The following is an 18468-nucleotide window of genomic DNA, read 5'->3' on the forward strand; positions in this document are numbered from 1 at the left end:
CGTTATTTTCGAATAGCACACTGTCGGAAAAAGAGAAATGAGAAAGTGAAATCCCGGCGAGGAGGTCTGGTTGCGCGTGTAACAGTCATAATGATCCTCGCGGGGGTTTTGCAGCACTGTTGAATCTTCAGATGAACTGGTTGCTCGTTGCAGGCGATCCAAACGGAAAAACCCGAAGAAGAGGAGCGAGAAAAATCAACGGAATCGGCAGAAATGAAACGTCGAGGTAACTCATCATTAAAAACCTTCAGCGTTTGCTCGGATGATAAAAATACAGTAGACAACTCTGATGATAAAAACACATTACACATCAGTATAACAACAACAACAAAACCGATCAGAAAAAATAACCATAATAATAATAACAACAATAATAATAATAAAGTTAAAAAAAATGTTAGGATAAAATAGCAGCTGCTTGGATGTGGTTTGAGACTCTCTGAGGGTCAGATGCTGGACTCTTTGGGCGGCAGGTCCACGTTGGTGAGAGACGTGACCGTAGAAAGCAGGCAGTCTGAGGTAGTGGCGCTCATCAGGCGGCGGATCTGAGAGATTCGCTCCTCCACGCAGCCGGCTGATAGCCGCGCCTCCGCGTCGTGATCCCAGCACTCCTCGATCGTCTCGCACATCTGCGCCAGACCCTGCACACAACATACATATCTGCTTTTTCACACACTAGTATATATAAAAAAAAAACTACTAAAAGTGACCAAATCACACAAGAAAATTACACTAACTTTAATGGCTATATATATATAAAACATCCTACTAAAAGTATAACAAACTACTAAAAATGACCAAAACACAAGAAAAATACACTAATTTTAATGTCTCTCTCTCTATATAACATACTACTAAAGGTATATAATAAACTACTAAAAATGACAAAAATACAAGAAAACTACACTAACTTTAATGTCTCTCTCTATATAACATTCTACTAAAAGTATATAACTACTAAAAATGACAAAAATACAAGAAAATTACACTAACTTTAATGTCTCTCTCTATATAACATACTACTAAAAGTATATAAAAAACTACTAAAAATGACAAAAATACAAGAAAATTACACTAACTTTAATGTTTCTCTCTATATAACATTCTACTAAAAGTATATAAAAAAACTACTAAAAATGACAAAAATACAAGAAAATTACACTAATTTTAATGTCTCTCTCTATATAACATTCTACTAAAAGTATATAAAAAACTACTAAAAATGACAAAAATACAAGAAAATTACACTAACTTTAATGTCTCTCTCTCTATATATTAACACTACTAAACGTATGATAAAAAACTACTAAAAATGACAAAAATACAAGAAAACTACACTAACTTTAATGTCTCTCTCTATATAACATTCTACTAAAAGTATATAAAAAACTACAAAAAATGACAAAAATACAAGAAAATTACACTAATTTTAATGTCTCTCTCTCTATATAACATACTACTAAGTATGACAAACTACTAAAAAAGGACCAAAAACACAAGAAAAATACACTAATTTTAATGTCTCTCTCTCGCTCTCTCTCTCTCTCTATATATAACATATTACTAAAAGTATACAAAAAAACCTACTAAAAATGACAAAAACACAACAAAATTACACAAATTCTAACTAGATTTAAAATGAAATTGTTACATATAAAAACTAGTATCTTAGTTATACTAAAATAATGCTACTTTGACGTTCCCTAATATTTAAGACTTCTAGTTAGCTTTAATCATTTTTACATTGAGAAATGTTTAATTTTTAAAATCTTAAATTTAAATCTATTAAATTATGATAATTTAATTTTATTTAAAGTATTTAAAAATTTTACTGGGTCACATTTTTTATTTAGTTGTCAGACAATGCTGACAATCACAGCACAATTTTCACCGTAATAAATATAAATAATAATTAAATAATAAATTTATATTTATGCATTTAGCAGACACTTTTATCCAAAGTAACTTACAAAAGAGGAATTTAACAAATCGACAAAGAGGCAACAATATAATTAACGGATTTATTTATTTTATTATTATTATTTATTTTTATATATATTTAAATATGAGGCTTATTTGTAAACCCAGTGTCAGTGTTAAGTTAATGAATGTGCCTTTACTCTGTAATTTAAAGTGAATTTAATGTATCTAGTTTATATTTTTGGTAGAATAAAATATTCTTTGAAAATTAGTCTAAGAATGTAGTCTAAGAATCATAAATAAAAATTCATAACAGGTTGTTAAATATATCCATATGTATACATGTATGTATATGTATCACTCACTGAATGCTTGAGCCAGAAGTCCTTAAACACCGGCCGCATCTTCTTATGAACCACCAGATCCTGAAGATCCTCCAGAGACGGGTGCTGGCCGATCTCCTCCTCAAACGGCAGCATGTACTCGTCTACAGGACCTGAGGGAACACACAAGCAAACAATGAAAGCAGCTGGAACAACAGTATGAAACAGAAAAATGTGCAGAGCTTAGATACTCTAATTGGTCAGATACGATTTATATATATATATATATATATATTCTTCAATAGTCATAATCCTTCAATAAACATAAACATATTATATATTTAATATATTATATATATATATATATATATAATATATATATATGTGTGTGTGTGTGTGTGTGTGTGTGTGTGTGTGTATATATATATTTAGATTAGACATGGCAGATTTTTAATGACAAAAAACGCAACAAAATTAGTAAAATCCTTATGAAAATATCAAAAGCAAAATTTAAATAAATTTAATACATTAATAAAAACAACATTTTCACACAAAAACTACTAAAAATGACAAACTTTTAACTAAAGAATACATATATATTGAAATATTCTTCTATTTATATATATATGAAATTACTTAGTTTAACAAAATTATGCTAATATAACACTGCTTTGAAGTTCCCAAATATTTTTTAGTTTATCTAGTTTATAACTTTTACCTTTTTATATTTTAAAAATATTTTAAATTTCAAGTTAAATATCCACAATTTCAAATAAAAAAACTGTAAACATTTAAATAAATTAATTAATTAAAAACATTATTAGTAATTTAATAAAAAGAAACAATTTAACATTTACATTTTTACTCTTCATTTCTCTCCAATACGGTGGGAAATAAAATGTAACAAAACGTGGATGATGTTAACTTTGAAAAGATGATTGACAGGGCAGTTTAAACAGTGACAGGATGCATGTAACTAAGCAACAGAGCGTCTGTTAAAGACGCAGTTATGACAAAGTAGCATGTCCCAAAGCTTGCCTGCTATTCTGCTACATACTCAAAAGTACGTACTTATTCTTCACAAAAAGAGCACATACTTTCAGGGCATAGTACAAGTACTGGGACGCAGCACAGGAGAAGAATCTGAAGCATCTGACTCTCACCGTCCACGGCTTTGCAGCGTGACACCAGCTCCCACAGCACCAGCCCCACGGCGTACATGTCTATCCGCAGGAAAGCGTCCCGCTGGAAGTTAATGGCCCCCTCCAGCACCTCCGGAGCCATGTAGCGGCGCGTCCCGACCTGACCGTGACCCCCACCACGACGCTCACCCCGCCCAAAACCATCACCCAGCCCGAAGTCCCCCAGCACCGCCGACAGATCCGCCTTCAGCATCACGTTCTTGCTCTTGAAGTCTCTGCGGACGGATGCGTTTGTAGTAGAGACGTAAGCACCATCAAACTAAATCAACAGCACCCTCAGTTAAAGCTGTAACAATGGCTTTTCATCGCAGATTTGGCAAACTATCCCGTGTGTCATGGTTTGCGCTCTGGAGATCGATTTATCTGCTGATTTCTTGAATCAGAGGAGTTTAAGTAAGAATACACTAAGAGTTTTTGTTGAGGTAACATTATTGTGTTCAGCACAAATCATCTCATTATAACTAATTAACTAATTAATTACAGGATGCAATGATTAATTAATTGCAAACAAAATTTGGGTGTGAGAATACCCCAAAAGATCATTTAAAGCTATTATTGTGTTAAATGTTTAGGGTACAACGGCCTAAACTTAAACTATGGAACACAAAAGAAAATTTCATCTCATGAAAAAAAGTATTTTTGTTCATGTGATGAAAGTCACTAGTAACCAAAACATCTTTGTCTCAACACATACCTTCTTTTACGTTGTGCAAAAGAATGTAAGTCATTCAGGTTTGAAGCAACACGAGGGTTGAGTAAATTATGACAGAATTTATGTCTTTAATGTTTTTTTTTGTTTTTTTTAAATGACACGACTGACAACAGTTTATCTAATAGCATGTACAAAATGTTCAAATAAAACTGTGAAAAGGTTTCATAAACACATTTCAGAGTTTAAATAAAGAGAAGGGTTAAGTCAAAACGATAACTGATTATATGTATTTTATCTGCTCCATAAATAATTCTAGATAACTCCGAATCCACATGAGCTTGTTTTCATCATCCGGTCAAAATGCATGCAAATTCTGTCTGTTTTTAGTCCAGACAGAAACTGCACACAAGCTGAATGTGATGTACGTCTCTGTAAATCCGGTTTCTGACAGCAGGTGGCGCTTCTGGAGCAGCAAAATCACAGCGGTTTCTCATAACCTCAAGCGTAGCGATCAAAACACTACTTTATAAGGTTTTACATGGAGCGAAGATAAAAACAAAATGCCCTTTTCAGTCAGAAGCCTCAGAGGTTATTCATTTGTATATTTATTTGTATAATTCCCTTAGCACTCTTTTAAAACCTCCAAGCGTCCCGCCATGTTTTCACACAAAACTAAACTACTCTGTGTGAGACGGTTACTTAAAACTCTGCTTTATGCTGGACAGTATTTATTTATCCTCAGTTGTTCAAATCGCGGTAATCGAATACGGTTTTAATGATAGTTAAAATATGAAACGGTAATACTAACCGTGGGGAATTTCATCAAGATTTATCGTCAAACCGGGAATCGTTCCATCCCTGGTTTGCGGTCATCTCTGTAAGGATGTTAAACTGACCTGTGAGCGATGGCCGGTTTAGGACCACCCCATACACAACGCCACACTCCCTCATATATATAACACATACCTCAAGCCACACCCCCCTCCCATTCAAAAAGTCCGTCACCACCAGCACCAATATTCCCCTTCAGAAAGTCCGTCAGCGAACCCTTCAGACACATCCAACAGATTACAAACTCTGAAGACTCCGAAACTAAAAATAGTGAGCATAAATAAACTCAGAGACAAATCTGTGCAAAATGATTCCCCTCAAGAGTTATCTTTAACCATTATAAATTTGGTTATTATTTTGTTTCTCTATTTTCTGATTTCATTGTAACATTATAAATTTATCAATATTTTTTTATTTTTTCCATTTTTACAAGTTTATTAGTTTTAGTTTTTTTTTTTTAATGGCTATTTAGCTTTTATATTTATTTAATTTCAGTTTTAGCTATTTTTATTAGTTTTTTTTTTAATGTCTATATAGTTTTTATTCATTTTTTACTAGTGTTTTGGTTTTAGTCATTTTAGTACAAATGACAAAATATAGAACAGATTTTTTATTATATTTTACATCTGATTTTTTTTAGATTGTATATTATAAAAATTACAATTTTATATATTATTTTATTATATTGTATATATGATTAAAAATTTTATCTAATACAGTTTACATACATACTATAGTAATTTATTTATAAATATAAATTTTTTAATGTATATATAAATAAACACACGTGCATGTATATATAAGAAAAATGTTATGTTAAATATATGTAATATAATGTATATGAATGTAAATATATATACACACACACACACACTTTCAAAATATATACTGTATGTGTGTGCATTTATATAAACATAATAAACACACAAAGTACATCAATTGTTTGCAAGCACTTATATAAATATATAATTTTATTCACATGTCTCAGTTTCTCATTTTTATCCTGAAGTCTGATTATATATATATATATATATTTTATTTTTCTATTATTTCTCATGCCAGACTTTACAGAGTTAAAGTTTCAGAATTAAAAGTTTCACATGTCTCAGTTTCTCATTTTTATCCTGAAGTCTGATGACCTCTGACCCCTCACCCGCTCATGAAACTCAGTGATGAGCCAGAACTCTGTCTCCAGGTTGCTTCCGCGTTTCTCGGCTCCGATGTAGTGCAGCAGGTTCTCGTGCTTCATGCCCGGCGTGGAGAACATGTCTCGCTCGTTCTGCCACGACTGCTTGTCCTGTCAATACATCACACACAGCTTAGAGAACACTCCTCTAACCACACACACACACACACACACACACACACACACACACACACACAGCTTAGAGAACGCTCCTCTAACCCACACACACACACACACACAGACACACACACTCACAGACACATAAACACTCACACACACACACACACACACAGCTTAGAGAACAATCCACAAACAAAAAAACACACACACACACACACAGACACTCACAGACACATAAACACTCACACACACACACACTCACACACACACACAAGCACACACACACTCACAGACACACACACACACACACACACACACACACACACACTGAACCCTGAGCTGTGTCGGTATCCTCTACCTGAATGGGGAAGATCTTCACAGCTACATATTCATTCATCATCTGAGCTTTCCAGACGCAGCCGAAGCATCCTCGAGCTTTGACCTCCAGCAGCTGAAGAGGCTTCAGACCCAGCAGCGGAGAGGGAGGAGACGCACCCGGATCCTGAAACACAGCAGAACACCCAGTCAATCACCGGACATGACCTTTAACCCTCCTACGGTGGCCGGGTGTGCCACCCGTTTTCAGCTTATATCAGAAGAAAAATGACACAATTAATTATCTTTTTGGATTGATTGATACTTTATTAATCCTTTACAGCAAATTACATTTTCACAGCAGCTTATTCCAGATATGCATTGCTAAGAACTTCATTTCATTTCATTTGTGTGTGTATGTGTCTGTGAGTGTGTATGGGCATGAGCTGAGTGGCAGACACAATGTGTCTTGCGGTGATGTGTGTGTGTGTCTGTGAGTGTGTGTGAGTGTGTGTGTGTGTGTGTATGTGTCTGTGAGAGTGTGTGTGTGTGTGCGTGTAGGTTTGTGAGTGTGTGTGTGATTGTATGCCTGTGTGTGTGTGTCTGTGAGTGTGTGTGTGTGTGTGTCTGTGAGTGTGTGTGTGTGCGTGTATGTTTGTGTGTGTGAGTGTGTGTGGTGTGTTCTTGTTGAGTGTGTGTGTGTGTGTGTGCGTGTGTGTGAGTGGTGTCTGTGAGTGTGTGTGTGTGTGTCTGTGAGTGTGTGTGTGTGTGTCTGTGAGTGTGTGTGAGTGTGTGTCTCTGTGAGTGTGTGCGTGTCTGTCTGTGTGTGTGTGTGTGTGTGCGTGTGTTGTGTGTGTGTATGTCTGTGTGGTGTGTGTGTGTGTGTGTGTTGTGTGTGTGTGTATGTCTGTGGGTGTGTGAGTGTGTGTATGTGAGTGTGTGTGGGTGTGTCGTGGAGTGGTGTGTGTGGTGTATGTGTGTGAGTGTGTCTGTGAGTGTGTGTGTGAGTGTGTGTGAGTGTGTCTGTGGAGTGTGTGGTGTGTGTGTCTTGTGAGTGTGTGTGTGTGTGTGTGTTCTGTGAGTGTGTGTGAGGTGTGTGTCTCGTGTGTGTGTGTGTCGTGTTCTGGTTATTTTTTTTATTGTGTCTGTGCGTGTGTGTGTCTGTGAGTGTGTGTGTGTGTGCGTGTGTGTTTGTGTGTGTGTGTGTGTCTGTGAGTGTCTGTGAGTGTGTGTGTGTGTGTCTGTGAGTGTGTGTGTGTGCGTGTATGTTTGTGTGTGTGTGTGTGTGTGTGTGTCTGTGTGTGTGTGTGTGTGTGTGTGTGTGTGTTAAGAGAGATGAGAGAGTTTGTGTGGTGTGAGAGAAAGAGAGAGAGAGATGAGAGAGAGAGAGAGTGTGTGTGGGTGGTGTGTGTGTGAGTTGAGAGAGAGAGAGAGTGTGTTGTGTGTGTGTGAGAGAGTAGAAAGAGAGAGAGAGAGAGAGAGTGTGTGGTGTGTGTGTGTGTGTGTGGTGTGTGTGAGTGAGAGAGGAGAGAGAGTGTGTTGTGTGTGTGTGTGTGCTGTGTGTGTGAGAGAGAGAGAGAGAGAGTGTGTGTGTGTGTGTGTGTGTGTGTCACCAAACTAAAACATGTGTGTGTGTTATTTATACATTTTTAAAGGCCACAGAAATGTCTCATTCATTCATAAAATGGTTTGATTGTGTTGAATTAAAACCCCAAACTGCAGCCGGTCCACCAGACCCATGAACACTGACTGAACACCACACAAGGGTTAAAAGCACCACTAGATGGAGCCGCAGAACAACACACCGCTGAGACGCTGAGAACCACCAGAGAGTCCTGAGAGACAGACTGACCTCATTGATGTCCACGTGTCCATACGGAGGCTTGCGGTGCCGGTACATCCAGAAGCCCAGCAGCAGCGCCATCGAGAGCATCGTGACGGGCAGCAGAGAGCACACCAGCAGATTCAGCAGCAGCGGCACCGCCGGAGGAGGCTCGATCACTGACAGAGACACACAACAACAGCCTTCAGATACAGACAGTAATAATACATATATAACAAATACCATCAGAAATAAACAAAAAATAAATGCAAAAAATATATTAAAATTATATCTATATATATAATATATATATATATATATATATATATATTTAAAATTATATATAAAAGATTAAATTACTTAAAAAAAGTAAATAATAATATATAACAAATACCATCAGAAATAAACAAAAAATAAATGCAAAAAATATATTAAAATTATATATAAAAGATTAAATTACTTAAAAAAAGTAAATAATACATGTAAATAAATTCATTAAAAATAAGCAAAAATAAAAATACAAATAAAAAAAGACATTAATATATTCAAACAAAAATAAATTGAAAATACACAAATGACAATATAATAAATGCATACAAATAAACAAAATTGAAAATATATATACACCAAATAAACGAAAAAAAAAAAAATTAAATAACAAAAATCTCAAAAAACAAAACAACAAACATTAAAATAAATATAATATAAATATAAATATATAAAAACAAATCCGAAATAAATTCAAAACAAATTTAAAATAAATTAATTTGCTAAAAAACTATTGTTCAAAAATATCGCCATAAAATCAGTTTGAAAAAAAAATCTATAAATGTTCATTTAAAATAAGTAAATGTATAAACAAATAATAAATAAATACTTAAAAATAAGGTATTTTAAGGCTAACTTAAATAAATAATTAAATTTGCTGTCACTGTTTAGTTTGAACGTTTTCCTTTAAACACAGCATGAATGTTTTGGTGACTGTAAAGAGTGCATGAATATTTATCGAGGTCAGCATCGAGGACGTTTGTGATGGTCTTCACACTGCAAACAGCAGAAGAGCAGCTCGTCTGAGGATCTCTCACCTGGTCCGCTGACGTCAGGCAGGTGCGTGAACCTCTCGTTGCAGAAGTTGCCTTCGCAGCAGCAGAAGAACACCTGCGGGTTTTCCTCGGTGGCCACACACTCCTGTCTGTGAGAACCAGACGCAAACGGTCAAAACCATCTCATTACACAGGCTGCAAGCTGACTGCTTCAGCGCTAATAAAGGAAAACAAGACTTCATAACCAAACAATTATTTAACATTACAAAATGTTTATAAATAAATATTTTATTTCAATAATGATGGCTACTGAAAACTATTATTATTATTATTATTATTAATTATTTATCATTTTTTAATTCAAATAATTCTATGTCTATTGACTAATAAATAAATAATAAAAAAAAAAAATATAAAATAAGTAAACAAATAAATAATATAAACAAACAAACAAGCAAATAAATAAATATTTTATTTCAATGATGGCTACAGAAAACTAAAAAAATAAACATAAATAATTAAATAAATAAAAAATAAATCAAATTAAAATAAAATAAATTAAATAAACTAATAAATAAAATATATAATAAATATAAAATAAGTAAACATAAATATGTCTTAAATAAAAATAATTTTAATAATAAAAAAAATAATATAAATAAAAAAAAAAAACATAAACAAACAAGCAAATAATAAATAAATACATATTTTATTTCAATAATGATGGCTACTGAAATCCATTATTATTATTATTATTATTATTATTAATAAAATAAGTTATATGTTAAAGTAATATATATTAAATTAAATAAACACAAATTAAATAATTAACATTTAATTAAAATGTTTATTGACTAATAAATAAAATGCATAAATATATAATATAAATATAAAATAAACAAGTAAACAAATAAATAATATAAACAAACAAATAAATAAATAAGTCTACTCACACAATATTTGCTATGTTCTCATGGTTTCAACATTAAAACCTAAATATCTTAATGAATCAACCAAAATCAACAAGAAACTTATAAACCTATTATTCTTATTAATAACTTTATAGTTTTATTATATTTAGTTGTATCTTCTCTGAAAAGTCTTAATGAGTTTATGAAACACAAAAACAAAAATAATACACCAATACAAAAGTCACAATGCATCTAACGGTCAAGAAAATAATCCTAATAGGACCAAAAACATCGTTATTTTCTTTATGCAAAGTATATTTGTTTTTCTTGTGCGTTTTGGTGAAAGTGAAGGTGAAATGTGGTCATTTCTTCTTGAATCCAGCAGCAGGATGTGAAGTACACTAGATACACAGAGGTTAACCGCTCGGATACTGTACGCGCGAAAGCAACACGCTTAATTAACCCGGGTCAGAAAAAGTGCAACGTGTTTATGAAAAACTACAATATGGAACACAAAACCTCCGCTAAGTGGAAATAAATAAAAAGCTTCACACGTGTGGAGCACAAGCTCTTTGTGTCTGTTGTTTTTAGGGTTTTTTAGGAAGCAGCGGATGACTCTGTAGGGAACAAGAGAGAACCAGCGAGAGGCTCAGTCTCTCAGTTATAGAAATTAATACTTTTATTTGCTTTTAAAAAAAACAAACTACAAAAAAACTCAATAACTGGTAATCTATTATAATATTATTTACAATATAACTCTTAAATCATACATTACATACCAAATTTTATATTTTAATTTTTGTAAATTTTTTTGTTTTGTTTTTACATTTTATTGCTAATTTTATTTCTGAAGCATCTGTTCTGATAATTTCATGATTATTTTAAAATCATTTTTGACTTACTACGGTGTATGAAATGTATTTAAACGTAAAAATAAATAATGTGCCTTGTGAAATATCTAAAACGAATAAACGGTGTAAAAAACCTGGAATAAATAAAATTACTGAAAAGCAGAACAAAAATAGAATAAATTTTTTTTTACAAGTAAAATTTATAAAATTACTGAAAAGCAGAACAAATAGAATAAAAGTTTAAAAAGTAAAATATCTAAAAATTAATGAGAAGCAAAACAAAAATAGAATACAGTTTAAAAATAAATAAAATTTATGAAAAGCAGAACAAAAATAGAATTAGAAATGTTTAAAAGTAAAATATCTAAAATTACTGAAAAGCAGAACAAATAAAATAAAAGTTTAAAAAGTAAAATATCGAAAAATAAGCAAAACAAGTAGAATAAAAAGTTTAAAAATAAATAAAATTAATGAAAAACAGAACAAATTAATTTAAAAAAAATGAGAAGCAAAACAAAAATAGAATAAAAAGTTTAAAAATAAATAAAATTACCGAAAAGCAGAACAAATAGAATAAAAGTTTAAAAAGTAAAATATCTAAAAATTTATGATAAACAAAACAAAAATAGAATAAAAAGTTTATAAATAAATAAAATTAATGAAAAGCAGAACAAAAATAGAATTAGAAATGTTTAAAAGTAAAATATCTAAAATTACTGAAAAGCAGAACTAATAAAATAAAAGTTTAAAAAGTAAAATATCGAAAAATTAAGGAAAACAAATAGAATAAAAAGTATAAAGATAAATAAAATTAATGAAATTAATGAAAAGCAGAACAAAAATAAAATAAAGTTTTAAAAAATATAAAAAATTTACGAAAAGCAAAAAAAAAAAAAAAAAAAAAGAGTAAAAATATATTTTTTAAAGTATCTAAAATTAATGAAAACCAAAACAAAACTAGAATAAAAAAATAGTTTAAAAAGTATCTAAATTAATGAAATACAGAAGTAAAAATAGTAATAAAATAGTAACAAAAATCATTAATTTAGTGAAAAACTTTGTTGAAAGCAACAAGTGACCGTGTTTTACTTGAGTTGCATTACACATTTGAAATCTAATTAATGTCCACAATGGCCCGTGTCTGGTTTAAATGTAATTAACTGAATCGATATCAATGTACCTTTAACTCTATAAAGCACCGTCGATATCATCAGCGATCTGGTTTCCGTCGGCTGCGCTGGTAAAGTAGGTCAGCAGTGAATGAATTCAAACATTAAATAACGAGTCTGAAGATGCCAGATTCATTTCACAAACATCAAACCATCAAAGATGTTCCTTCACAGAAAGAGCCGAGTCGCTCTGGTATCTGATGTAAGACGCTGCAAAGCTACGTCTGAACCCAATGACACGCAGACGCTTCGCTGCAATGCATCATGGGCCGGAAATCTATTATCATCTCTCTATATCAAACTCAATCCCACACAGCTCAAGGTCAGAACGCATTCAGCTCAGCTTACTAACTCCAGCGCACAGAACTATAGACGTATAGAAATGCACATTTATGAACCTATGCTGTCATCATTTTTCATAATTTCTCGTCTGAACTTAAGATGAGAGCTGCTTCAGCTGGAGAAAACACTTAAAAACACTTTAAAATCAAGCTTACTTGGGGTTATGGAGATTTTTTGGCAGGCGATATGAAACTTTGTTAACGGTGGAGAACGTCACACAAGTGTTATATGTGTTAAAACTTTTAAAGTCGCCTTTGAATTAAGAGCCTCTGAGTTTTATATGGGTCAAAGACATTAAGATGTCCGCATCAAAAGAAATGTACAAAAGTGATTTTGTGTCCATAGAAAGCACATTAAATGTAAGTAAAATGTCTACCTTTAAGGTTTCAAATAAGTTTTTGTAGAATAAAATGTCAAAATTTGGTTGAAATAATGTTACATTGTCATTCAGTGTAACACAATATTTATGCAAAAATTCAAACAACATGCTTATTCTGACGTGTACATATTAAAATATCTAAAAAGAATAATGGAGCATACTAAATTTTATTGTGTTTTAAATTAGTAAAAAATTCTTACTGACAAATGGGCAAAAACCTAGGATAGTGGTGAATGTTTAAAAATGTTTAAAATTTACAACTCGTTAGTATTTGGGGTGAAAGTAATTAGTCTTTTAATATTTCATAAATTGATTTTTGTTGTAAATATGACTGACAAGATTGTTAGACTGAATGACATTTTACTGCTTGTCTTCTGTAAATCAGGGAAAAATGTATGATATTTATTTTTTGCTCAGAAAAAACAAAAACAAAATTGCAATTAAATAAAACAGAATAACTTTTTGCATTTTTTTAGGGGGGAAAACACTACAACAGTTTAAAATAGTATTACACTTTATTTATGCTTAAACAACCCATATAATAGTAAAAAAATAAAAATAAAATAAATAGATGCACACCTGCAGTGTTATTTCAGTTCCACTTAAACAATAAATTTTAAACAATTTAAATTTAACATTATCAATTCATTTTTATTAACTCATTAAAATTAAAATATTTACATATAAAATTAATATATAAATAATTTTTATTAGTAAACACATTTAAATAAATTATTATTAATGATGCAGTGCAGTTTTAGTAGCCTTTATACACTAATATTTTTGTCAATATTTTAATTTTAGTTTTTTATTTACATATACATATTCAGTTCAATTTTTAGAAAGTTTTAGTAATTTTGTTTGTCGTTTTTATTTACATACTTTCTTTTTTTACAAATTCACTTTAATTTTAGTAAGCTTTTAATTTTTTATTTTAAACTTATTTAAATATAAACTATAAAACAACATTAATACTAATAACATAAAAAACATACAAAATATAAACTAGTATATTTTGTATATATTGTTATTTTATTATTGTTTTATTTATTTTTAGTACCTAAACTAAGTAACTAAACTAGCTTAATAAAAAAATGTAAAAAAAAAAAAATCTATACATTTTATTTGATTTTATGCCATATTAATTTTATTTTAAGTAATTTTTTGTTTCTGTGGTTTCGGTCTCCAGTATTAAGTATATAATTCGTATATAATTCGCTAGTATAAAAACAACAACAACAACAACAACAACAATAATCATTTTAATTATTAAATACATTAAAATAAATTACAATTATCAATGACGCAACTTTATTTTACTATTTTTTGAATATAACTTATAGTTTTTTTGTCATATTTTGGTATTTTATTTTAATTCGATTTTATGTTTACATTTTCACTTTAATTTTAGAAAGTTTTAGTAATTATTAGTTTTTGCCATTTAGTTTCAGTTATTTTAGTAGTTGGTTTTGTGTATTTTTATTATTATTTTATTATTGTTTTATTTCTTTTTAAAAAATAAAAAAAAAACTAGCTTAATAAAAAAAAAAAAAAAAAAAAAAAAAAGAAAAAAATTCTATACATTTTATTTGATTTTATGTAATATTAATTTTATTTTAAGTAATTTTTTGTTTCTGTGGTTTCGGTCTCCAGTATTAAGTATATAATTCGCTAGTATAAAAATAACAACAACAACAACAATAATCATTTTAATTATTAAATACATTAAAATAAATTACAATTATCAATGACGCAACTTTATTTTACTATTTTTGATATAATATTATAGTTTTTTGATCAATATTTTGTATTTTATTTTTAATTCGATTTTATGTTTACATTTTCACTTTAATTTTAGAAAGTTTTAGTAATTTTATTAGTTTTTGCCATTTAGTTTCAGTTATTTTAGTAGTTGGTTTTGTGTATTTTTATTATTATTTTATTATTGTTTTATTTCCTAAACTAAGTAACTAAACTAGCTTAATAAAAAAATAAAATATTTGTTTTCTATACATTTTTTGATTTTAGGTAATATTAATTTGATTGTAAGCAATGTTTGTTTCTGTGGTTTCGGTCTCCAGTATTAAGTTAGTTGAGGTGAGCAGCACTAGTCAAGCGTCTCAGGACTGACCTGTCGTAGCAGTTGAAGTCGTCTAACCAGCAGCCCTTCTTGACGAGCTGGATGCTGCCGGAGCTGTTCCTCCAGGAGGCGTAGCAGTGCGAGCGCTTGTCCTTCTCTCCCTCACAGCGCTCCACGCCGCTGCGGTTCGCCTACACCAACACACAATAGAACACGGTCTGAATCTCTCACCAAACACAAACAACAACAACAACAACAATAATAAGTATTAGCATTTTTATTTAAACACAATATTGTTATCGTATTATTAAATAATTATATATAAAAATACGATAATAAAAAAAATACGTTATGTAATGTAAATACTACTACTACTACCACTATTATTGAATACATGCAAAATAAAAAACATTAAAAAACTATTAATAACACTGTATAACACACAGACACACAATATAAAACATTTTAAAATTATTAATAACACTGTATATTAATGTTTGCTATCTTCACCTGATTTGTTAATGAAACCATTATTATTATTATTAATAAATATATATTTAAATTCTTATATAAATATTATATTATTAAATACATTAAAAAAATAAATCATTTTATATGCAGTACACAATATAAAACATTATAAAAATATAGATAAAATTGCATATTGATAACATTTGCTGTTTTTCACTCATTTTCTCCACTTAATGAAACAATTATTAATATTAAAAATATATAATTTATAAATATAATGTTTTTTTATTATAAATACAAATAAAATAAAGTAATAATAATAGTTATCATCATCATTATATAAACAAATCAATATCAATATGCAATGTTATCAGTTCTAAAATATTGGTAACATTGCATATTGACAATATTGGCTATTTCTCAATAATACTCTGCTTAATAACATGTAAAAACAAAAACAGTAATAAAAAAACTGACTCTCTCAAACAACTGTGTTCATGAATTATTATTGCATTAAATCACAGTGTCATCTCATTGGTCAGTACAGCAGATAGCTCCGCCCCAAACTCACGTCATTGGTCGGGCCACTCAAACAAACACACTGATGTTTGGAAAGCAACACAGAAAGTCAAACTACCAACGAGCAGAATATGAATCGAGTGTTTGAACATGATGACATCACAAACTTCACCTTTGACCCCGATCCATGAGAATCAGCTCATGTTCATGACAGACAGAGATTCATGAGATTTAGAGAGAGTTTGACAGAAATATCTCTTCTGCTCATCAAGCCTGCGTACATTTGATCCAAAACACAGCAAAAGCAGTAATATTGTGAAATATTTTTACTATTTAAAATAACTGCTTTCTATTATAACAAATCTTAAATTTTAGCAACATTACTCCAGTCACATGATCCTTCAGAAACAACACTAAACAATCCAACATGATCCTCAGAAAAAAAAATCTAATATTATCATTAAGTAATTAGGAAAAAAGCATATAAAAAAATGTTAAATCCAATTATTATTATTATTATGAATATAAAATGTTGCTTTATTGCATATTTGCATATTTTTACATTTATTTGGATAAAAGCATATAAATAAATGTTAAATCCAATGCAAACTTTGAATAAAGAAAATGAAATCTATTTTGAGACTAATCTTGTGAAATCAGTCAATAAATTATATATTTATAAAATAGAAATTAAATCTAATAAAATTTACAAGCAAAATGAATTTGGAGTCGAAATTATTGTTTTTTTAAACTATTAGCAATAAAACTAGTTTTTTTTAAACTATTAGCAATAAAATAATAAATGATTATAAAACAAAAACAATAAAATGTAAGAGGAGTCAAAAGTAACAATAATAATAATATAATAATAATGGTAAATTTAATAACTGATTATATGTCAAATAATATATAATAATTATACATTACGTATAGTATTCTATTTAATTTTCATTATAAACATACAATTTATTGACAATTTATTCAACTATTATTATACTAAAATGCAAGTTAAATCAATATAAACCTATTTTCTATATAAAAAAATTAAAAAAAAAATATAAAAAAAAACAAAAATGTAATTGATTTTATAAACACACACACAAATAATATATATTTAATTATACATTTTCTATATAAAAATATTTAATAAAATGTATTAATATAATCTAATATATTATAATAAAATGTTATATTATATATTTTTTCAACTCTAACAGTTCTACAATGTAGTAATAATAGTATTAATTGTAACAATATATAATAAAAAATATATTGCAATTTATTTACTTGTTTTAAAAGATTGATCTCACAACAGGCTTTATTTTCTTTAATCAAAGTTTGCATTAAAGATTGATCTCACAACAGGCTTTATTTTCTTTAATCAAAGTTTGCATTGCTTTCACATTTACTCATGCAAATGAGGAACACCACAATCTATTTATCATAAAATCCTCAACATTTGCAGCACACATTGCTATGCATAAAGCAGAAGATTAGTAATATACTTGAGCTCTATTTTCTTGAGGATTGACTGCGGTCTGTAGTAAATCAGAGGAGGCTCCTTCACTCTCTCTTTGTTTAAGTCAGAGATTTTCAGGATCAGCAGGACTGAAAATAATGAACGAGGCTCAGAGCTGACGGCTGAAAACATAAAACACCAAAAGCCCTCGGTTTGCATATCTGTAAGTGATAACGGAGCACAAGGACGAGTCGTCCTTGCTGCGCTCAGGGTCAGCAGATCTCAGATCAGCGGACGAGTGTTTACGATACAGCACAGATTTGGCACCAGCGTTCGCGACAGATGTTCCCGCCAATCTGTGCATCGCGGTTGCTGGGCAACGGGAAATGTGGAAGTAGCGCCTTCGGCATTCACTCGCTGGCATGGGAGCGTTACGCTAACGACCGTCGCGCAGAAGAAAGCGTGTAGTCAGCATTCATCGAAACATTCACAGACGACCTTGGGTAACGACATGTCCGCAAATGATCCCAATCTAACACTTCAGTCATTATAACAATATACAGGTCAAAAGTTGCTGAAACATTACCTCTGGGTTAATGTGTTTCAAAGAAGTTTACTTCTGCTCCGCAATTTAGCATCTGCATTCATTTGATATATATAGCACGAATAATAATAATACAGATATATAAAAATGTTTGTAAAATGTGACGTTTTATTAAATACACCTTAAACTTAAATAGTTTTCTATTTGAATATTATAAAAATTATAATAATTTTATTTATGTGATGCAAAGCTGAATAATTAGCATTATTACTCCAGCCTTCAGTTTCACATGTAACATCCAGTCTATTACATAAGCATTTCAGAAATCA

The 18468-nt window shown here is 30.3% G+C and overlaps 1 protein-coding gene across 1 annotated transcript; it reads right to left on the bottom strand.

The window, feature by feature from the left end:
• Positions 1–339: 339 nt before the first annotated feature.
• On the bottom strand, positions 340–15346 carry LOC109088015 (activin receptor type-2B-like). Its single transcript, XM_042751681.1, is given in 9 exon segments — positions 340–641; positions 2286–2416; positions 3407–3660; positions 4994–5145; positions 6082–6225; positions 6593–6736; positions 8402–8550; positions 9457–9563; positions 15198–15346. Coding segments are annotated over 7 exon segments (1101 nt in total). The 5' UTR covers positions 8483–8550; positions 9457–9563; positions 15198–15346; the 3' UTR covers positions 340–446.
• Positions 15347–18468: the final 3122 nt, after the last annotated feature.

This window comes from Cyprinus carpio, chromosome B24 (assembly GCF_018340385.1).
Source record: "Cyprinus carpio isolate SPL01 chromosome B24, ASM1834038v1, whole genome shotgun sequence".
NCBI classification, from domain to species: domain Eukaryota; kingdom Metazoa; phylum Chordata; class Actinopteri; order Cypriniformes; family Cyprinidae; genus Cyprinus; species Cyprinus carpio.